The sequence below is a fragment of the Corythoichthys intestinalis genome, chromosome 17, assembly GCF_030265065.1.
Source record: "Corythoichthys intestinalis isolate RoL2023-P3 chromosome 17, ASM3026506v1, whole genome shotgun sequence".
NCBI lineage: Eukaryota > Metazoa > Chordata > Actinopteri > Syngnathiformes > Syngnathidae > Corythoichthys > Corythoichthys intestinalis.
In genome coordinates this window covers 14,923,732-14,947,508 of record NC_080411.1, presented here as the reverse complement: position 1 = coordinate 14,947,508, position 23,777 = coordinate 14,923,732, and the positions used below count along the sequence as shown (strand labels likewise).

The 23,777-nt window shown below is 40.6% G+C and overlaps 1 protein-coding gene across 1 annotated transcript; it reads left to right on the top strand.

Moving 5' to 3' along the window:
* Nucleotides 1-340: 340 nt before the first annotated feature.
* On the top strand, nt 341-21,309 carry LOC130905048 (secretory carrier-associated membrane protein 1-like). Its single transcript, XM_057818050.1, has 10 exons — nt 341-487; nt 3,271-3,376; nt 4,086-4,157; nt 11,604-11,690; nt 11,757-11,868; nt 12,145-12,273; nt 20,218-20,377; nt 20,456-20,557; nt 20,628-20,745; nt 20,805-21,309. The coding sequence occupies exons 2-10, from the start codon at nt 3,365-3,367 to the stop codon at nt 20,943-20,945; spliced, it is 933 nt and encodes a 310-aa protein (XP_057674033.1). The 5' UTR covers nt 341-487; nt 3,271-3,364; the 3' UTR covers nt 20,946-21,309.
* Nucleotides 21,310-23,777: the final 2,468 nt, after the last annotated feature.

Sequence of the window (23,777 nt, the reverse complement as noted above, 5' to 3'; positions counted from 1 at the left end):
AACATAACCGACACTATTGATTGCATGGGTCATCGGTGAGTTTCATGCGTGCATATGTTGACATGCTAGGACGGGCCCCATTGACTCGTGCCGGCTTTGCGACCTGGAACTAATGAATCACTAACTAACTGCACAGCATTTGTTGAAATCAACTCCACCGACTAATGAAACTCCCGCTAACAGGTGCTGCTTGTTTTAGCAAAAACGTCATTGGTTAAACTGTCAGTGTTTAATTGGTAGGAACAAAAACCAGGACTCACAGCGGCTCCCGAGGACTGCTTTGGAGACCCCTGTCTGAAAGGCATCGCTCAAATTTGCAGTTTTGACAGTATAGAACGCTACATAATTCAACAGCACTGCCCAGTGGTCACAGCCTGAAACAGTCGCTGTTGGTTGTAATACTCAACAACTGTGGCCAAGTCGATTACGACAATAAGGCGCCAGATCAGCCCAAATAAGTCCCGGAACACAGTGAGGCCACAATCAGGTATCAGTTCCGACCCAAGACACTGTTTTCAAGCCGTCGTTTTCTTTCGCCTTTAGATAATCCTTTTACATTTTAAAATAATGTTTTATAATTAGTTTAATGGTAACTTCCAATTAGGATAGTATAAGACATTTTCCGCTCATTGTGAATTATTTACACAAAGACCTGCGGGGGCACCATATTTTTGGCGTTTATGCTATTGCCCGAGGACAAGCGGGCGGAAGCATATGCTAACGTGATGACCGCAGGCTAACGAGGACCCTTGCTTGACCCAAATCCCCTGCAAATTAGGACAAGGTTTCAACAATACAAATTGAATATAAAATATTTTCTTCATATTGTTTTTTTTTCTTTTGTGAAACATTACAGGACACTCATTTAAACTATTGGCTGCCATTGACGGCGTCAGACGCCCAATCCTTTTTGATGGATGGCTGAAGACGGTACACAAGAAAGCCCGCAAACAGTTTGCAAAGACATGTCAACAAAGCACATAGATTACTGGAACCATGTCCTATGGTCTGATGAGATGGGCGGGCTTTCTTGTGTACCGTCTTCAGAAGAGGCTTCCTCCTGGGGTGACAGCCATGCACACCAATTTGATGTAGAGTGCGGCATATGGTCTGAGCACTAACAGGCTGACCCCCCACACACACACACACCTCTTCAATCTCTGCAGCAATGCTGACAGCACTCCTGTCACAGGACATTTTGGAGGGAAAATGGCAAGCAGCACTCAATTTGGACATTTAGGGATGTGCATTTTTTCATCGGGGTGTACTCACTTTTGTTTTCAGGGGTTTAGATATTAATGGCTATATTTTGAGGGGAAAATAAATAAAGTCTATTACAGTGGCGCAAATAAATATTTAGTCAACCACTAATTGAGCAAGTTCTCCCACTTGAAAATATCAGAGGGGCCTGTAATTGTCAACATGGGTAAACCTCAACCATGAGAGACAGAATGTGGAAAAAAAAACAAAACAGAAAATCACATTGTTTGATTTTTAAAGAATTTATTTGCAAATCATGTTGGAAAATAAATATTTGGTCAATACCAAAAGTTCATCTCAATACTTTGTTATGTACCCTTTCTTGGCAATAACGGAGGCCAAACGTGTTCGGTAACTCTTCACAAGCTTTTCACACACTGTTGCTGGTATTTTGGCCCATTCCTCCATGTAGATCTCTATAGCAGTGATGTTTTGGGGCTGTCGTTGGGCAACACGGACTTTCAACACCCTCCACAGATTTTCTATGGGGTTGAGATCTGGAGACTGGCTAGGCCACTCCAGGACCTTGAAATGCTTCTTACGAAGCCACTCCTTTGTTGCCCTGGCTGTGTGTTTGGGATCATTGTCATGCTGAAAGACCCAGCCACGTCTCATCTTCAATGCCCTTGCTGATGGAAGAAGATTTTTTGACTCAAAATCTCTCGATACATGGCCCCCTTAATTCTTTTCTTTACACAAATCAGTCGTCCTGGTCCCTTTGCAGAAAAACAGCCCCAAAGCATGATGTTTCCACCCCCATGCTTCACAGTGGGTATGGTGTTCTTTCTCCTCCAAACACGATAACCTGTGTTTCTACCAAAAAGTTCTATTTTGGTTTCATCGGACCATAACACATTCTCCCAGTCCTCTTCTGGATCATCGAAATGCTCTCTAGCGAACTGCAGACGGGCCTGGACGTGTACTTTCTTCAGCAGGGGGCATGTCTGGCAGTGCAGGATTTGAGTCCCTGGCGGCGCATTGTGTTACTGTTAGTAGCCTTTGTTACTGTGGTCCCAGCTCTCTGTAGGTCATTCACTAGGTCCCCCCGTGTGGTACTGGGATTTTTGCTCACCATTATTGTTATTATTTTGACGCCACGGGTTGAGATTTTGCATGGAGCCCCAGATCGAGGGAGATTATCAGTGGTCTTGTATGTCTTCCATTTTCTAATAATTGGTCCCACAGTTGATTTCTTTACACCAAGCGTTTTACCTATTACAGATTCAGTCTTCCCAGCCTGGTGCAGGTCTACAATTTTGTCTCTGGTGTCCTTCGTCAGCTCTTTTGTCTTGGCCATAGTGGAGTTTGGAGTGTGACTGACTGAGGTTGTGGACAGGTGTCTTTTATACCGATAATGAATTAAAATAGGTGCCATTAATACAGATAACGAGTGGCGCCTCATTGGACCTTGTTAGACCTCGTGAGAAGTTAGACCTCTTTGACAGCCAGAAATCTTGCTTGTTTGTAGGTGACCAAATACTTATTTTCCACTCTAATTTGGAAATAAATTCTTTAAAAATCAAACAATATGATTTTCTTTTTTTTTTTTTTCACATTCTGTCTCATGGTTGAGGTTTACCCATGTTGACAATTACACGCCTCTCTAATCTTTTCAAGTAGGAGAACTTGCACAATTGGTGGTTGACTAAATACTTATTTGCCCCACTGCACACAGACTACTTTTTATTGTGTCAAAGTTTCATTTTGTCACTATTGTCCCATGAAAAGATATACTTAAATATCTGCAGAAATGCGAGGGGTGTACTCACTTTTGTGATACACTGTATATATTATGAAGTCTATGGTCCAATATTTCTTAATGTATAGTTTTTGCCTGTAATGCACATTCGCAGCGAATATGTCAAGCCCACAGTAATAATACAACAGTCTTGTCCAATTGTATCGTATCCAAACTGCCCAACAGCCCTCATCTGAATTATTGAGAGAACGACGGTCTGGCGGCAAGGGGTGGAAGGCGGGCGGTGCATTACTTACTCGCTTATTTATCAGGAGTACAGACGGGAATGTTGGAGTCAAAGGAGTGAATGCACCGCGGTGGCTGATGCCGAGCTGAGGGACGATAGGCGGCCAGGAGAACCTAAGGATGGCGAGCAAGGTACTCTTCTCCATCACATTTTGTTAAATGTCTCTTTTGCAATCATGACTAGAAAATTCACTGGATTTGAGACTGGCCGCCATGTAGCATACACTGCAAAAACACACCTCATTAAAACAAGTTAAATTCCCATGTTTTAAGTGTAAATCTACAATAAATAAGAGAAATAATCTTCAAGTGAATTTTATTCTCTTAGATTTCTTGAAATAAGAAAAATATCTAACTGAAAATAAGATTAACAGATTAATTTTAAGCAATGAATTTGTATATTTAAATTTAACAGAGCTTGTTTGTCAGAAATGTTTTAAATCCAAGAATATTGTTCAAAACATTATTTGAAAGCAATTTTTTCTTGGTTTAGGTGAACAATGAACAACTTTTAGATGCATGACTTCATAAAAACTAATAGTAAATGCAATAATCTGGCGCATTAATCTGTTAATCTTTAACACTCAAAACAAGATGGCGAAAATGACTACAGTACATTTAAGAAAAAGAATCTTACTAAAATGTTATAAAATGTTATAAATTTACAGTGTCCACGTGAAGCGTTGCACCTTTATTTTTTTTTTATTTTTTTTTTTTTTTGGAGGGAAATAGATTTTTATGTGCTCTGTCTCAACTGTCAAAAGTCTTGATCTTGTCTCAGTGAGTTTTGTGTACAAAAGTCAATGTACAGTTCTAGTGTATAATTATTAAAATGTTTTAGGATCCACAAGCAAGACGGATGACAATGGAAGTAGGATTCGAAGACTACAATCCCTTTGCAGAGCCCACACCAGTGAGTCTTTTACACTTCCGCCGTCGTAATTAGAGGTAACCAATATGGGATTTTCAAAGGCCGATGCCATTTTTTTTTAAAATAAAAAAAAAAAAAGCACTTTTAGCCGATTGCCGACATCGAAATCAGATTTTGTATGCCGATATATTTTATTTGAAAAGCACTTTACAAGGCAATTGAAACACACATTATATAAAGTGGGGCAAATAAGTATTTCGTCAACCACGAATTGTGCAAGTTCTCCTACTTGATAAGATTAGAGAGGCCTGTAATTGTCAAGATGGGTAAACCTCAACCATGAGAGACAGAATGTGGGGGAAAAAACAGAAAATGACATTGTTTGATTTTTAAAGAATTTATTTCCAAATTAGAGTGGAAAATAAGTATTTGGTCACCTACAAACAAGCAAGATTTCTGGCTGTCAAAGAGGTCTAACTTCTTCTAATGAGGTCTAACGAGGCTCCACTCGTTACCTGTATTAATGGCACCGGTTTTAACTCATTATCGTTATAAAAGACACACCTCAGTCAGTCACACTCCAAACTCCACTAAGGCCAACACCAAAGAGCTGTCGAAGGACACCAAAGACAAAATTGTAGACCTGCACCAGGCTGGGAAGACTGAATTTGCAATAGGTCAAACGCTTGGTGTAAAGAAATCAACTATGGGAGAAATTATTAGAAAATGGAAGACATACAAGACCACTGATAATCTCCCTCGATCTGGGGGTCATGCAAGACCTCACCCCGTGGCGTCAAAACGATAACAAGAACTGTGAGGAAAAATCCCATAACCACACGGGGGGACCTAGTGAATGACCTACAGAAAGCTGGGACCACAGTAACAAAGGCTACTATCAGTAACACAATGCGCCGCCAGGGACTCAAATGCTGCACTGCCAGACGTGTCCCCCTGCTGAAGAAAGTACACGTCCAGGCCCGTCTGCGGTTCGTTAGAGAGCATTTGGATGATCCAGAAGAGGACTGGGAGAATGTGTTATGGTCAGATGGAACCAAAATAGAACTTTTTGGAGGAGAAAGAATACTGAATTGCATCCGATGAACACCGTACCCACTGTAAAGCATGGGGGTGGAAACATCATGCTTTGGGGCTGTTTTTCTGCAAAGGGACCAGGACGACTGATTTGTGTAAAGAAAAGAATTAAGGGGGCCATGTATCGAGAGATTTTGAGTCAAAAAATCTCCTTCCATCAGCAAGGGCATTGAAGATGAGACGTGGCTGGCTCTTTCAGCATGACAATGATCCCAAACACACAGACAGAGCAATAAAGGAGTGGCTTCGTAAGAAGCATTTCAAGGTCCTGGAGTGGCCTAGCCAGTCTCCAGATCTCAACCCTATAGAAAATCTGTGGAGGGAGTTGAAAGTCTATGTTGCCCAACGACAGCCTCAAAACATCACTGCTCTAGAGGAAATCTGCATGGAGGAATGGGCCAAAATACCAGCAACAGTGTGTGAGTTAGTGAAGAGTTACAGAAAACGTTTGGCCTCTGTTATTGCCAACAAAGGGTACATAACAAAGTATTGAGATGAACTTTTGTATTGACCAAATACTTATTTTCCACCATGATTTGCAAGTAAATTCTTTAAAAATCAAACAATGTGATTTTCTGGGTTTTTTCCCCCACATTCTGTCTCTCATGGTTAAGGTTTACCCATGTTGACAATTACAGGCCTCTCTAATATTTTCAAGTGGGAGAACATGCACAATTAGTGGTTGACTACTTTTTTGCGCCACTGTAAATGTCTATATCAGTGGTGGAATGTAACGGAGCAAAAATACTTAGTTACTGTACTGAAGTACAGTCATGTGAAAAAATTAGGACAGCCCATTAAATCTTCAGTTCTTTATTAACAAATGTTCCCATATCAATGTCTGATCAATTTTTCTTTATCGCTGGAAAAGAAAGTGATTTAATTGCAGGTAAACAACAACAATTAACATTGTTTTACTCATTAAACCAAATATATCAACAAAAATGCATATTCTAACTGAGGCAAAAGTTAGGACACCCTACCACCTAATGGCTAGTGTTACCCCCTTTGGCTGAAATTACTTCAGTGTTGAGAGAAATGGTGGAGGAAATGTTTTGTATTCATAAATGTGTCCTCAGTTGATGTGGAAATAATGTTCCTATTGCTTGTTATTATTGACATATTAACTTTTCGCCACAAGATGGCAGGATGGGACTTAATTGTTTAAAGTGCTACTTTTATTACTTCTTCTTGTTTGACTTTGATGACTTTGATTTGTGGGATTGCCTGTGAAGACAGCAATGAGAGAGGATGTATCCGCATGTCAATGGAAATTAACCCTTGAGAGTCGAAGGACGCGCCGGCGCGTCCTCAGCGCACGTCGTCTTTGAAGCGCCCTCACGTTTTAAATACGTCACCCACGTGCCGTTGGTTGGTCTCGTTTTAAAGTGCGGAAGTTGCGGTTTACTCTTGTTATTATTTGAAGTCAATCGACCAATTAAAACGTGAGATATTGTCATTTAAGTTTTATAGTTTTATTGTCCTCTCAAAAAAACATTAAAACGCTGCATGGATCATTTGTTTGTGTCTATATTTCCATCATTTCTTGTCCTTTTTCAAAACGGAAGCGCCATGAAAAAAACACAAATCAAACGAACCCTTTCGAAGTCACAGTGGACGCACTAAATGCGTTTTTTAAATAAATATAACTGCCATGCGAGGTTCCACCGAACGAGAGGGAGGAGTGCTCTGAAGCAGCGAGGTGGCGAGCCGACGGCCGTTTGGATCGAGCAGCGACTTTGTGTGACTTTGAGAATGAACGGAAAACTAAATTTAGCGCAAGCAATTGTGCTATTTGATCAACTTGAGGAAGAGGATGGTCCAAATTCGTCATCATCGTCTTCTTCGGAAGAGTCCTCGAGTGAAGATAGTGACGTATTTGAACACGTGGGTGACGCCATCGACGAGCAGAGGTAAGCAAACTCACTTTTTTTTTTTAGGCTGGAAAAAGTTTCTTTTGAAAGTTTCTTTTGATATTGCAAGACAAAGTTAATTTTGATGCAATATAAGTGTGTGTTTGTGTATATAATAATAAACTGTGCATATCAGATCAAAGTCGTACGTGAACTGTGTGTATCCAAGGCAGGAATTTATAATTGTGGTGATCTTCTTTCTATATGAAGATTAGGGATGTAGCACATATTCAGCTATGGTATTCTTTCTATTGTCATACATATAGATTTCCAATATTATTTATTGCTTTATATATTTTTATTTTATACTTTATTATTTTCATAAATACTGACTTTTTTTCATGTACATTTATAGTGACAATGAAAGTAAAGTGAAATGAAAATGGAAGGGTGGAAAGAGGACCAACACCCCATGGAAGTGTGGGCTGTGTGATGTCGCCCTGTTTCGAATTCCAGGACGAAACTGCTTTTCGGAGTGGCATGCCTGAAAAAAATTTAACTTGTTTATTGTAAATATTTTTGAAAATACTTTTTTTCCCCCCAATGTTATATATATATACATTTTTTCCCACAATCAGTCTTCTCAATTTGTGTATATCAATGTGTGTTCAAGAAGCTTGATTGTGTGTACATAGTTTTCATCAGGTGATGGGCCGCAATACCTAAACTCATAAAGAGATGGCCTCTAAACACTTTTTGTGTTAGATGGTATATATTTTTTCACTGTTCGGTCTGCTGTATATAACCTGTTTTGACTAGAGCATGTATAAAGGCAAAAAACGCCTATGCTATACCTGTTGTTTATGTTGAATTGTCAAATATAAGACTATTTATTCTAAATTTTTTTGGTTGAATGTTCATCCTAACATGTTGAATAAATATTACAAAGTTTCAAAACGGTTCGTTACGCATGTTTGGTTGTCAATTGGACATCAAAATTAAAAATTTTGACAAAACGATTGTCGAATTTTTGGTCTTTTTGGGCCCAAAATGATGATTTATAATTGGTCAGTGACGGAAACAACAGTTTGGACATGAAGTTCAAGGTGTCACAAAAAAAGGGACCAAACCAGGCCATCGTAAACAATTCTTTCTTTGAAATATAAAGGCAACTTCAAAGGCATGCAAAATCAGACAAAATAGGCCCAGACCTTAAAGGGTTAAATACGCTGAGTTTTGGCTAAAAGACAACTTATTCTCCGTCAATTCTTCCTACGAATGCAACGTTGAGCTGCAACCATTTCAGCATTCAGTGAAATGCTTTTTGTCGCCATCTAACCCTAACCCTCTTTGATATCGGTCTGAAGAAAGTTTGCCCCACTCCTCAACGCAGAATACTTTCAGCTGTGAGGTGTTTGAGGGGTTTCTTGCATGCAGTCACCCCAACCCCGCAGCATCTCAATTGGATTAAGATCTGGGCTGTGACTCGGCCATTCCAGGACTCTCCATTTCTTCCTTTTCAGCCAGTCCTTGGTGGATTTACTGGTAAGTTTTGGGTCATTGTCATGTTGCAGGATCCAGTTTTGCTTCAGCTTTAATTATTTGACAGATGATCTCACATGTTCCTCAAGCATCCTCTGATACACGATAGAATTCATGGTGGCTTCTATGATGGTAAGCTGGCCAGGTCCTGCTGCAGGAAAACATCCCCAAACCATGACATTTCCACCTCCATGCTTCACAGTTGGTATGAGGTTCTTTTCCTGGAATGCTGTATTGGGTTTATGCCAAACATGTCCTCTGTTCTGGTGTCGAAATAATTCAATTTTAGATTAATCTGTCCAAAGAACATTATTCCAGAAGTCCTGGTCTTTGTCTACATTCACTCTGGCAAACGTCAGTCCGGCCTTCATGTTCTTCTTGAATAGCAAAGGTTTCCTCCTTGCTCACCTCCCATGAGGGTTAAACTTATGAAGTCTCTGATTCTAGAGCAATGCACCTTCACATAAACAGTAGCAATAGCCTGTTGTAAGTCCTGTGATGACATTTTAGAGTTTTTGGAGATTGCTTTTAGCATCTTGCGGTCTGCTCTCGGGGTGAATTTGCTTGGTCGGCCAGACCTGGACATATTGTCAGTTGTTTTGAATGTCCACCACTTGTAGACTATTTTCCGGATAGTGGAATGGCTGGTTTTATATTCTTTTGAGAGCTTTTGAAATCCCTTACCAGACTCAAAAGCGTCTACAGTCTTCTTTCTGAAGGCCTCAGGCAGCTCCTTTTATCTCACCATGGTGTTTTCTCTCACTTCAACAGTCAGGGGCACACCAAACTAAATGTGAGATTTAAATAAGGCAAGCCTTCTTCAAAATACTGGGTAATGATGTTGTAATCAAGTGCACCTGATGTGATACTGCTGTGTGTGATTTTAGCCATTTTAAGCGGGATTGATGTGGGGGCGTCCTAATTTATTCTCAATAGAAATTGCATTAATTTAAAATTACATTTTACAGATAGTTATTTTAAGAAAAATGGGGGGGGGGGGTTAATTGTTTAGTTCTGTTACTCTATTACTCTCTCAAGATTGTTAAAAATTGATGATAAATATCCATATGACCAAATATGGGGTGTACTAATTTTTTCACATGACTGAACATATTTGTGTATCTGTACTTTACTTGATCACAAATATGAAGTGGTATTTTTTACTTTTACTCCACTACTTTTCAAATTGTTGCCTGCGTTACACGTTACTTTAGTTCGTTTTCTTTTTTTCTTCATTGTGAATTGATAGTTTTGTTTTCATGCCTCCGGCGCAATCGATAAGCCCCGTGCAACTATACTGTAACTAAGCACTAGAGGCAGCAACACGAGTACAAGCAATAGTGGCAGGTGAACAAGATATTGACCAATAAAAACCGCCACACTCTTGTACAGTAGACGGCGGTATGCACCTGATAGTTGATTGCAATCCGCCATTAAACTAAGTTTTAGAGTTTTTGAGCTTGTTAAGCTTTTGTTTACAGTGTAGTCAATTTTTTTGCTTGTTTTTTTCCACTCTGCACAGTTTTAAATAAAACTGGGCAGTCAATGAATTTTCAGTTTTTTTCTTTGAATGTTGATTCAGATCTCTGTATGTATATTACACTTTTGCATCGAGAGAAAATACATTTACTTTTTACTTGTAAATTTTAAAGCAAGTACTCAGTACTTATGCTTGAGTAATTTTTTTCTTGAATAATTGTACTTTTACTCAAGTCATTTTTTGCACCTGGATCTGTACTTTTACCTAAGTAATAAAAGTGAGTACTGTACTTCATCCACCACTGGTCTATATTAAAAGTCCAATTTTTCTTCTGCTACTTTCCTTTTGTAACACTGGCCACTAGATGGTGCAAAATCCATAATAACAAAGATCATCATCCAAACAGTGCACATATGCTATAACAGGGGTCAGCAACCTTAGATACTCAAAGAGCAATTTTGACCATCTCCTGCCAAAATAAAAGTACCAGAAGCCACAAAAGCCCTTTGGCACATTTTAATGAGCTGCAACAAAAAAAACTTTTTTTTTTAATGGTTTATCTATAGTTTGCTTATAATATTCACCATTATCTTCAAATTTAGGATTAGGTTTAAAAACTGTACAATCCAATTTAAATTCAAATCAAATACTCGTTAACTCATTGTTTGCCATTGACGGTGATAAATGTCTAATCGACTTGAAATAGATTGGATGTCTACTAGTGATAAACTCATTTCAATTCATGGCAGAAGCAAGAAAAGACCATGAGGCCATGTTGGTAGGGGCAACATTCCCATCAAAGTCAATGCATTGATATTCAAATTAAGTTATAACTAGCTTATTTCTCAACTGATTATTTTATCAGTGTCAAAGCACCTGTGATTGACTCTGAGCCTGCTGTTGATGGCGTTAGACGTCCCGTCCATTTGATTTTAGCATTTTTTAAAATGCAGAATGAACAGTAGGGGTGCTGAGATTGACCCCTGGGGAACGCCACAGCCCATAATCCTGTTCAAATAGACTAGATGCCTACTAGTGATGAACTCATTAAGATCCACAACGGAAGGATGATTGGGCGTCTAACATTGTCAGTGGCACTGAAAAAGTTCAGCAAAATGGACCCCAAGAGGTGTCATTTGTCTATGCTACATTTGCGCTAGTTGTTGGGACATCCCTCTGTTATTGAGAGTTGGTACGCTCCGTCAGCCATAACAGAGGGCCAGCGATTGACGTCATCACTTGTAATATATATCTCAATATCTATAAAATGATAGCACAAAAAAACATTTTACAGCACAAACACGCACAAACGTAGCACATCATTTTTTAAATAAATTTGCGTCTGATGGGGGGGCCCCAACTCCACGGAGGAAATGTCACTGTCATTGCACTGCTAATGCCACAACACTGTCACATGCATGTCACTAAGTACTATGTTCTCAGACAGCTGTCTCAATCTGGGTACTCCATGTGCAATGTTTGCATAGTCATATTATACTTTTTTTTTTTTTTTTTCAGACCGTGACCGCGAGCAAGCCCCCGACGCAGCCCGCCGTCATGAAGCCCACGGAGGAGCCTCCCGTGTACTCGCTGGCTCGTGCGCAGGTGGCCTCTTTTCTTTTCGGCCGAGTGGGAAAATGGCTCGGAGCTCACGTCCGCTTTGACCGTCAGGAGACGAGCGGGGCCGCCGGTGATCTGCTGAGGAGGCAGGAAGAGCTGGAGAGGAAGGCGGCCGAGCTGGACCGGAGAGAGAGGGAGATGCAGTCGGTCAGGGCTTCAGGAGGTCAGGAAATACGTTCTCAATTTTTTTTCGGGAGGCAGGCAGCGACTCCACTGCAAATTTGTCACGTCTTAATCAGATTATTTTTCTTAAATCTAGTCAAATCATTTTCTCCATATTTGTACTTTTTGTATAGATTTTATTTGTATTTTATATTAGTAAGAAACATGAAGTGGAAAAATATCATTTACTTTTGCAGGCAACACACGTTGTTGGCTGTATTGACTCCTGTGATTGAATCCTCTTTCTTTGTCCAACCCTGCCACCCCTCAATCTCAGGCAGGAGAAACAACTGGCCCCCCCTTCCGGGGAGGTTCCCGGTGCGCCCTTGTTTCTACCACGACATTGCGGTGGACATTCCTGTGGAGTACCAGAAGACGGTCAAAAACATGTATTACCTCTGGATGTGTGCGTGTTGCTCTCACAAATCGACGTGGTGACCCCTTGTAGTTTACTGCATGTGGCGACCGCTCTTTGTGACCGCATGTTGTAATTGTACGTGGCAACCGCATGTGGTGCAATCACTTGGTGACCCCCCAGTAGTGGTCTTGCGCGGTAACAGTACGTGGTGTTTGTAATTCGGGTCGACTTGTTGTGGTCATACATGATGACTGTGCTTGGTGAATGCTGTACTTCAGGGGTCCCCAAGCTTTTTCCTGTGAGGGCCACATAACTCTTCGCTTCTCTGATGAGGGGCCGGGGTCAGTTTGTAACAGGAAAAGTGTGACGATTGCAGGAGTGCCTGAATGTAAAAATGTATTGTTTTTCAGAAAGCCACAATCAAATAACCCTTTCTGGATTCTTCACGGAACAAAAGTAAAATAAAAATAATATAATATAATATAATATAGGGCTGCAGCTATCGAATATTTTAGTAGTCGATTAATCGATAGACTAGTTAGTTCGAATAATCGAGTAATCGGATAAGGAACATGAAAAACTAAAATATCTGAGCTGAGCCTCAAACAATATTTTTTTTTTAAAATGAGAATCTATGTACAACAAAAGAACAATTGGCTAACTTACATAGAAAAAGTCCGCTAGCTTGTGCTATAAAATGCTAAAGTTTTTTTTTTTTTTTATCCTCTTAACAAATGGTTCAGACACATATTCGCGCAAAAAAAACGGCTAAATATACCTATAAACTAAATTATGAATGCATTAAAAAACAAGCTCAAACAAAAACTTCTTACGTTGGTCTTAACAGGGAACAGTTGGATTCAGCCATGTGAAAGGCAGACCAGACGGCAGTGTATCCACCAAAATCAATAAAACTATATGCAAACACTTTCAAAATTAACCATTGCAACGCCACTTTAACTAAACGAATACTCGAAGCAACAAAATTTAATTTGAATATTTTTTTCTCATCGAATACTCGAGTTAATTGATTAATTGTTGCAGCACTAATATAATATAATATAATATAATATAATATAATAATAACACTATTAATTAAATAGATAACAACCAAATAACCCTGTCTGGGTTCTTCACAGAAAAAGCCAGGAAATAAATAACACAAGTAAAAAAAAATTTTTTTAATTGTTCAGGGGGCCGGACCAAATGTGGAGGCGGGCTGTATCCGGCCCGCGGGCTGTAGTTTGGGGACCCCTGCTGTACTTGGTCACCACCATAGGCAGAGTTTGACTTTTGTGGCAGGGGGGCCAAAACATGTTGATGACCCCGAAACGCAGTGACAGCAATAAAATTAACTTACAAGATATATGCTCGGATAGTAGCTTAGCCCATGCTTGTTCATACAGAAATCCCAGCTCTGTGTGTGTGGGCGCGCGGGTTTTTCTGTCTTACTTAGTGGAGAAGTTGACGCCGCATCTTTTGACTGAATATTTCAGCCAGGAATATTTATAATACGTTGAAAATGAGCTTTTTTTTCCCCCCTCTTCCCGTCATTTGTTAGTGGAATTCTACAGTCCCTGACAAAAGTCTTGTTGCTGATCCATTTTGTAGAAACAATTGCTAATAACCTGACTTTTAATTATTCAATTTAGGGCTGTCAATATTATCGCATTAACGGGCGTTAATTTTAAAAAAATTAATCACGTTAAAATATTTGACGCATTTAACGCACATACCCCACTCAAGCAGAAACAGCAAAGTGTCATTTCCACTTGTTACTTGTGTTTTTTGGTGTTTTGCCACCCTCTGCTGGCGCTTGGGTGCGACTGATTTTATAGGTTTCAGCACTATATTATTGACATCAACAATGGCGAGCTATGAGTTTATTTTTTGATTGAAAATTTTACAAACTTTATTAAAACGATCCGTATCCATGGATTGCTTTAACAGAATGTTAATGCCATCTTGTTGATTTATTGTTATTATAAATACAGTACTTAAGTACAGTATGTTGAATGTATATATCCGTCTTGTCTATTATCTTTCCATTCCAACAATAATTTACAGAAAAATATGGCATATTTTATAGATGGTTTGAATTGCGATTCATTTTAAAGCTGTGATTAACTCGATTAAAAATTTTAATCGTTTGACAGCCCTAATTCAATTGGTTTCAGAAATGGCTCATATGAAAGCTAAGACCCTCCCAAGACAAAAGTTTTGTCGCCTACAGAAAGACTCAGACTGTGTTGCCTTCCACCCTGCAGATCTCTTGCACACCCCCATACTGGATGTAACCCCAGACCATGATTTTGGTAATGATGTAACCACCAAACTTCACCGTTTTCTGAGTGAATCTCAGATTCATGCGGGCTCTAATAGGTCTCCTGCAATATTTGCGGCGACTGTGGTGTAGTTCAATGAAAGATTCATCTGAAAAATCCACCTTTTGCCACTTTTTCAGCATCCATCCTTTTGACAGGCTGTGGGCCTTGGCAAATGCCACACGGTTTTCTAATTGTCTTTTGTTTAATGCTGGTTTCTGGGCACTGATTCAACCATGGAGGCCATTTCTGGACAGAATTCAACAGACTGTTCTGGTTGACACAGGGACTTTAGGTGACCAGGTCTCGTGGAGCTCTGCTGCAGTGGAAAAGGGCTGGCTTTGGATTTTCCAGCCAACAACCGGTCCTCTGGAGCAGTTGTCTTGCGGAGTCTGCCTGACCTGGGCTTGTCAAAAACGTCTCCAGTCTGTTCATATCTTTTTTTTAATCCTCTGTACCTGACGCTGAGACACATTGAAGGTGTCTGCCACATCTGCAGTGGATCTGGTCTTCAGGCTCTTGATAATTAACACTTTGGTCTCAAGAGGACTCATAGGCATCTTGTCAGAGGTCAGGTTGCAGTTGATGTAGCAGTCTAGGGCACTGGGGTCTTTTTATACACACCTGAGAGTTAACTGATCCATTATTGGTAACAGGTGAAACTCTAATCTGGGATTGTGTGCATCATTTGACAAGGCGACAAGACTTATGTCTTTGCAAAAATGGACTCAATGGGCTTTACCAAGCTGTAAACATCAGAACACTTTTCAACAGTTTTGTTTGGCACGGAAATGTTATTTCAAAACCTTACAAAGAGATTAGAGGGACACTTCAGGTCCATGTGTATGCAAGCGACAAGACTTTTGTCAGGTACGTTAGGAAAGTCAATTCCATGCAATGACATTTTCGACAAACGGGGGGGGCTATGCCCCACCCCTTAATCTCCGCGTATGGTCGCCACATGGTGACTGCTGGTAGGTTCAACACTAGGTCACCGTTTTTGGCAGTTGCATTTGATGACTGCATGCGGTAACTGCACGTGGTGTCCGATTGTGGTCGCAAATGATGTCAGCACGTTGTGATGACTGTACTTGGTGTCTGTTGTACTTGGTCTCGCAATGTTGACTGCTGAAAGTTCAGGTGACCGTTCTTGGTGACGGCACTTGGTGTTTGTAAATGGGGTCAACACGTTGTGATCATGAGTAATGACTGTACTCGGTCACCAAGTGGTGACTGCTGGTAGGTTCACCACGTAATGAGCATTCTTGGTGACAGCACTCAGTGTTTACAAGTAGTACTTGGTCACCACGTGGTGACCGTTCTTGGTGACTGCATGCGTTAACTGCATGGTTTTGTTGCGAAAACTTTGTGACCGTGCGCAGCAACGTGGCAACGGCACGTGGTGTTCGATTGTGGTGTGAACACTTGGTGACCGTGTGTAGTGACATTTGTGGTGTTTGCAAGTGGTGTCAACACATTGTGGTTATGCGTGATGACTGTACTTGGTGACTGCTGATAGGTTTATCACGTGATGATCGTTCTTGGTGACTGCACTTGGTGTTCGAAAGTGGGGTCAACACATTGTGATCATGAGTGATGACTGTACTTGGTGAAGGGAATAGGTATCGTTCTCGCACACACCATATAATTGTTTGCATTAGTCTAACACATTCATTATAGTAAAGCATCTAACTATAGTTTAGGCAGACTTCACTCCATGCCCTTTGACACAGTAAAGTGAATCACCTTATCAGCCCTGTCGGGGCTCATGAGGGGGAATGAAAAAGATGGTACCGTTTCTCGTAGGCACCTTCTAACTGTTTGCATTACTCTAACACACGTAATACAATCTATCAGGGAATAGTATCATGTCTCATATGTACTGTAGGACTGTTTGTACTACTCTAACACACCTATAATAAAATAAATAGCACTTACACCATAGTTTAATGAAAAGAAGCAGAATAGATACACAACGCCATCTTATCACAGAAGCCCAACGTGTGGGTCACGAGCAAGATTGACGCACCAACTCTCGCAATCAGTTCTCCCGGCCACTCCAGGATAAAGAGCAGGACGCTCTGTCCTAAAACAAGTAGCATCTCGCCCAGCCAGGATAACAAGTTGAAAGCGGGCGCTTGGGACGTCAAGACCGGCGTCAGTCGCTGTGGTAACCACGTCCCAGCCACGAAGGATGACACATGAACCTAACCGCCCAAAACCGGCCACAGAGGGATGATCCCAAGACAACACCCAGCCATACCTTCGGCCCGGCCCACTCCAGCGCAGCTTTCAAAAAGACTGGACACTGAGATAACAAACTGTCGCTGCTCGGGAACATTTCTATGTAGCCTTGTTTTGGATCCAGCAGGGTACCTTCGTCGTCTGTTTTTGCCTTGTTTTTTGACCATTGTCGAGGAATAAATTGTCAACCTGTTTTCGGTGAGCCTTCTTCAAACTTTTGGAACTTGGAGTCAGTACAAAGGGTTAACATGGGAGTGAACACGCTGAATATTGGCCCCCACCGGTTGGGTTACGGGAGCGGTCTCAACGGAGCACCGTTTCCGTTCGGCTGTCGTCGTTTCTGCGGCTTGGCCGGGGGGGTGGGTGATGCTGAATTCCTTCATTGGTCACAACGTGGTGACCATGCTTGGTAACAGCATGTGGTAACTGCACATGGTGTCTGCCTGTGTTGCGAACACTTGGTGACTATGCGCAGAGAACATTGCATGGCAACCGCATGTGGTATCTGATTGTGTTGTGAACACTTGGCGACCATGCGCAGCAACGTTGCGTGGCAACCGCACGTGGTGTCCGATTGTGGTTAGAACTAGAGATGTCCCGATCGATCGGGTCCGATAACGTCATTTTCAAAGTATCGGAATCGAAAAATATTGGCCATGCCTTTTTTAAATATACTGTATATACAGTATATATTTTAATTAAATCGTTTTCTAATTGTATTTAACGTCATAGACATAATATGTTACACTCATCCAGTCTTTAGTTTAGGCTTAAGGTAGGGTTATCAAATTTATCCCGATAACGGCTGCAATTAATTTTTTAAAAATGTGTCACGTTAAAATATTTAACACTATCAGTGCATGCGCTGCATGACCCTCTCACTCATTGTCGCGCTCAATCTGTTATGACGCCATTTTACCTATATAGAGAGATAAAAGGCAGCGCAAGAGTAGAGTGAACTTTGGCAGTCTATGGAGCCTTTTATTAATTGGCTAAAGCCTTGCAATCCCTCTCCCTACGATTAGAAATATCATGGGAAGCAATGTGGGGAAGCAAGGTGGCAATTGATCGTTGTCTTTACACCTTAAGTTATTTCCCAATGCAGAGAAGATATAGCAATTGGTAGCACGTTGCACAGTCATGGTTCCACTTCCCATCATGCATTTGGGATGGCCCCAGTATCATTTACTGAAAGCTCAACAAATACACTACATGCCAATATTTAGTCACAATATACAAAGTCACAAGTCTTTCTATCTGTGGATCCCTCTCACAGAAAGAATGTTAATAATGTAAATGCCATCTTGAAGATTTATTGTCATAATAAACAAAAACAGTACTTATGTACTGTATGTTGAATGTACAGTGCCTTGCAAAAGTATTCGGCCCCCTTGAACCTTGCAACCTTTCGCCACATTTCAGGCTTCAAACATAAAGGTATAAAATTTTAATTTTTTGTCAAGAATCAACAACAAGTGGGACACAATCGTGAAGTGGAACAACATTTATTGGATAATTTAAACTTTTTTAACAAATAAAAAACTGAAAAGTGGGGCGTGCAATATTATTCGGTCCCCTTGCGTTAATACTTTGTAGCGCCACCTTTTGCTCCAATTACAGCTGCAAGTCGCTTGGGGTATGTTTCTATCAGTTTTGCACATCGAGAGACTAACATTCTTGCCCATTCTTCCTTGCAAAACAGCTCGAGCTCAGTGAGGTTGGATGGAGAGTGTTTGTGAACAGCAGTCTTCAGCTCTTTCCACAGATTCTCGATTGGATTCAGGTCTGGACTTTGACTTGGCCATTCTAACATCTGGATACGTTTATTTTTTAACCATTCCATTGTAGATTTGGCTTTATGTTTTGGATCATTGTCCTGTTGGAAGATAAATCTCCGTCCCAGTCTCAGGTCTTGTGCAGATACCAACAGGTTTTCTTCCAGAATGTTCCTGTATTTGGCTGCATCCATCTTCCCGTCAATTTTAACCATCTTCCCTGTCCCTGCTGAAGAAAAGCAGGCCCAAACCATGATGCTGCCACCACCATGTTTGACAGTGGGGATGGTGTTTTCAGGGTGATGAGCTGTGTTGCTTTTACGCCAAACATATCGTTTTGCATTGTGGCCAAAAAGTTCAATTTTGGTTTCATCTGACCAGAGCACCTTCTTCCACATGTTTGGTGTGTCTCCCAGGTGGCTTGTGGCAAACTTTAAACAAGACTTTTTATGGATATCTTTGAGAAATGGCTTTCTTCTTGCCACTCTTCCATAAAGGCCAGATTTGTGCAGTGTACGACTGATTGTTGTCCTATGGACAGACTCTCCCACCTCAGCTGTAGATCTCTGCAGTTCATCCAGAGTGATCATGGGCCTCTTGGCTGCATCTCTGATCAGTTTTCTCCTTGTTTGAGAAGAAAGTTTGGAAGGACGGCCGGGTCTTGGTAGATTTGCAGTGGTCTGATGCTCCTTCCATTTCAATATGATGGCTTGCACAGTGCTCCTTGAGATGTTTAAAGCTTGGGAAATCTTTTTGTATCCAAATCTGGCTTTAAACTTCTCCACAACAGTATCTCGGACCTGCCTGGTGTGTTCCTTGGTTTTCATAATGCTCTCTGCACTTTAAACAGAACCCTGAGACTATCACAGAGCAGGTGCATTTATACGGAGACTTGATTACACACAGGTGGATTCAATTTATCATCATCGGTCATTTAGGACAATACTGGATCATTCAGAGATCCTCACTGAACTTCTGGAGTGAGTTTGCTGCACTGCTAGTAAAGGGGCCGAATAATATTGCACGCCCCACTTTTCAGTTTTTTATTTGTTAAAAAAGTTTAAATTATCCAATAAATGTTGTTCCACTTCACGATTGTGTTCCACTTGTTGTTGATTCTTGACAAAAAAATTAAATTTCATATCTTTATGTTTGAAGCCTGAAATGTGGCGAAAGGTTGCAAGATTCAAGGGGGCCGAATACTTTTGCAAGGCACTGTATATATTTGTCCGAGTTTTATTCATTTTTTTCTTAATGCATTGCCAAAATGTATATGATCGGGAAAAATTATGGGGAATGATTGGAATTGAATCGGGAGCAAAAAAAGCAATCGGATCGGGAAATATCGGGATCGGCAGATACTCAAACTAAAACGATTGGGATCGGATCGGGAGCAAAAAAACATGATCGATCGGGACATCTCTAGTTGTGACCATGAGTGATGACTGAACTTGGTCACAACGTAGTGGCTGCTGGTAGGTTCAACATGTGGTGACTGTTCTTGGTGACCTTATGTGGTAACTGCACATGGTGTCCTCTTGTGTTGCGAACACTTGGTGATTGTGCGCAGTCATGTTGCATGGCAACTGCATGTGATGTCCGATAGACGTCCAATCCGTCTAATTCTAAACTATGTGCTCAACCTCCAGTCCACACGGGAACGCTGCTGGCCAACCTGGCGGGTTCTCTGGCGTGGTTCAGTGTGGATCCGACGCGCCGAGTAGACTTGGGTCTTGCCGTCCTATGGTTCCTGCTTTTAACACCGTGCTCCTTTGTTTGTTGGTACCGACCCATCTACGGGGCCTTCAAGTCAGTTCCCCGCCGGAGATATCGACAGAGTGATCAGCAGCATCTTTTTACGTTTTCTTCGTCTACTCTTTGTGGCAGGAACAACAGCTCGTTCAGCTTCTTCGTCTTCTTCTTCGTGTTCGTGTGGCAGCTGGGCGTGTACGCGATGCAGAGTGCGGGCATACCCGGATGGGGGACCTGGTAGGGAAAAAAACACCGTGCGTGTCACACGGCTCGATAGTTGAGAATATTTACATTTGTTCTCTGTCAGCGGTTGGCTCTCGGCTCTGATGTGCCTCAAGACGAGCCCGGCGGCGAGCGCTCTTCTGATGGCGGTGGCGGCGCTGTTCACCGCGTTGGTTGTCGCATCGCTCGTCATGTTCATGCAGGTTGGAGTCCCTTGCCGACATCTGACGCCCGTTCGTCGTTTCAACCCCGTTTTCGTCAGGTGCACGCCGAATACCGCACCACGGGGGCGAGTTTCCAGAAGGCCCAGCAGGAACTGGCGGCCGACATCATGGCCAACAAGACAGTGCGGGCGAGCACCGATGCCGAGACGACACGTGGAGATTTCAGAGAGCGCATCTGAGTGAGCCCCATTGCAAGCACCATTCTTTTGTCAATCTTCCTACTTTATGCCCTTTTATTTTGAAAGTCAACGAATCACCGATTATTTTTGCGATGAGCCGACTTATAGGCTCTTACTATATAAATAATGTGAATTTACTGTTCTATTACTCTGGGTATTGGAATCAAGAACTTTTTGCTGAGACAAGTTGGACTATGTAATTATTTGACTGTATTACGGTTTTCCAAAAGTACTTTTTAAAATTAAATAATTTTCAAATGTAAGAGAATAGGGTATTTTTTTCCCTTTTTTGTTTTTGTATTGAAAATTCATTAATCTCTAACCGTTGTTCTGGTCTGAATTGGAGGATTTTTGTGTTATCTTTTTAGCCTAATATGATTATATAATAGGTTATAATACAGTATAATAATAACAGTTCATATAGATGAAGCTGTGCTGAAAAAAATACCATTGTTTTTTTTTTTTTTTTTTTTAAATAATCAGACATTGTAAACACTTACTCACAATGTTACAAATTACTCAAAGAGTATTTAATGAGTATTCTTTTCAACGTATATCTTTTTACATGTATTTGAGTAGAATTTTGGATGACTACATCTAGTCTCCGGGTTACGACGAACTCGACGCGATTTTGACTTTGCAACTGGAGTCTCGTCCGCCATTTTATCTTTGTCCTTGTTTTTTTACTTTATTAATATGACGTGTTCCAACTTCACTAAGTTGTTCAGCTTTACAGACAGCAACAAGGCAATTGTGCCTTTTGAAGCTTTTGACTCCCTTCACTTTTGACCAGTGGTGGGTAGAGTAGCCAAATTTTCCTTCAGTAAGAGTAGAATTACTTCAAAATAAGATTACTCAAGTAAAAGTAGTCATTCAAAAGATGTACTCAAGTACAAGTAAAACAGTATTTTGTCAGAAGAATACTCAAGTAATGAGTAATATCGTAACTGCTTACGCTGTTTGATTTTTTTTTTTTTTTTTTAAAGAATGGTATTTTTTTTCTCAGCACTGTTATCTATATGAACTATTATTATTATTATTATGTACTATTACCTATTACATAACCACTTTAAGACAAATAACTAACAAATACCAAGGAATTCTGGCGTGAGAAAAAAAAGTACAGAAATGAAGCATTATTCGGACAAAGAGCATGAGTGCCCTCCAGTGGAGAAAACATATTTACAATTATAAAACTACAAGGATCACATCTTTCCGTGGTCAATCGGTGCCATATAAAACTGGGAGGGAGATTAAAAGATTCATGTTGACGATGGTGCTCTGTGTCAGATACTTAATTTTTTACGGTACTTTAAAGACGCCGTGTGATTAAACAGGCTGGCGTGATCATAGGACAGCAAGCTTGACTCTGATTGGTATAATGGAGTTATGTGATTATTGTTACGACTAGAGTTGTTCCGATCATGTTTTTTTGCTCCCGATCCGATCCCGATCGTTTTAGTTTGAGTATCTGCCGATCCCGATATTTCCCGATCCGATTGCTTTTTTTTTTTTTGCTCCCGATTCAATTCCAATCATTCCCGATCATATACATTTTGGCAACGCATTAAGAAAAAAATGAATAAAACTCGGACGAATATATACATTCAACATACAGTACATAAGTACTGTATTTGTTTATTATGACAATAAATCCTCAAGATGGCATTTACATTATTAACATTCTTTCTGTGAGAGGGATCCACGGATAAAGACTAGTAATTCTTAAAGGATAAATGTGACTTTGTGACTAGATATTCCCATCTAGTGTCTTTGTTGAGCTTTCAGTGAATGATACTGTAGCCATTCAACTTCTGCCCAAATGCATGATGGGAAGTGCAACCATGACTGTGCGCAGTGGTACCAATTGATATATCTTCTCTGCGTTGGAAAATAATATAGGGTGTTAAGACAAAGATCAATTACTACCTGTCTTCCTCACATTGCTTCCCACGATGTTTCTAATCGTAGGGAGAGGGAATGTAAGGCTTTAGCCAATTAAAAAAAGGCTCCAAAGGCTGCCAAAATTCACTCTACTCATTTTACGCTGCCTTTTAGCTCCATATATAGGTAAAACGGCGCAATTACAGATTGAACGCGACAATGCGTGAGTGGGTCGTGCAGAGCATGCGTTAATTGCGTTAAATATTTGTCATGTACGAGACGGAGGACCCAGTTGCGTATCGCAGACACAGGATTTTATTGATGTTGACAGGCAAGGGAAAACTGTCAGGTCAAGCGGCAATGGTGAGTTGACATGCAAGCATATGTTGAATCGCTGACGACCTGACACTGGATGTTGTCTGCTCGAGGCTTATATAGTGTTCTCAGTTATTCTTTATGACATAATAAAGGGCTTTGTGATGCATGAGTGTGAAGCAATATGATGAAACATTACTAGCTGAAACATTACACATGCAAGATGATGAAACATTAATGGCTTAAACATTAGTTGTCTGCTCGAGGCTTATATAGTGTTCTCAGTTATTCTTTATGACATAATAAAGGGCTTTGTGATGCATGAGTGTGAAGCAATATGATGAAACATTACTAGCTGAAACATTACACATGCAAGATGATGAAACATTAATGGATGAAACATTAATACGTGACAATATTTTAACGTGATAATTTTTTTTTTAAATGACCGCCGTTAACGGGATAAATTTGATAACCCTACCTTAAGCCTAAACTAAAGACTCTGGATGAGTGTAACATATTATGTCTGTAACGTTAAATACAATTAGAAAACGATTTAATTAAAAAATATATATATATATTAAAAAAAGACGTCCGATATTTTTTTGCAATTCCGATACTTTGAAAATTACG

Coding starts and splice junctions, on each gene's coding strand:
- LOC130905048 (XM_057818050.1), top strand. Junction 20,558..20,627: donor ATACCCGGATGGGGGACCTG/GTAGGGAAAAAA, acceptor GTTCTCTGTCAG/CGGTTGGCTCTCGGCTCTGA. Junction 20,746..20,804: donor CGCTCGTCATGTTCATGCAG/GTTGGAGTCCCT, acceptor CGTTTTCGTCAG/GTGCACGCCGAATACCGCAC.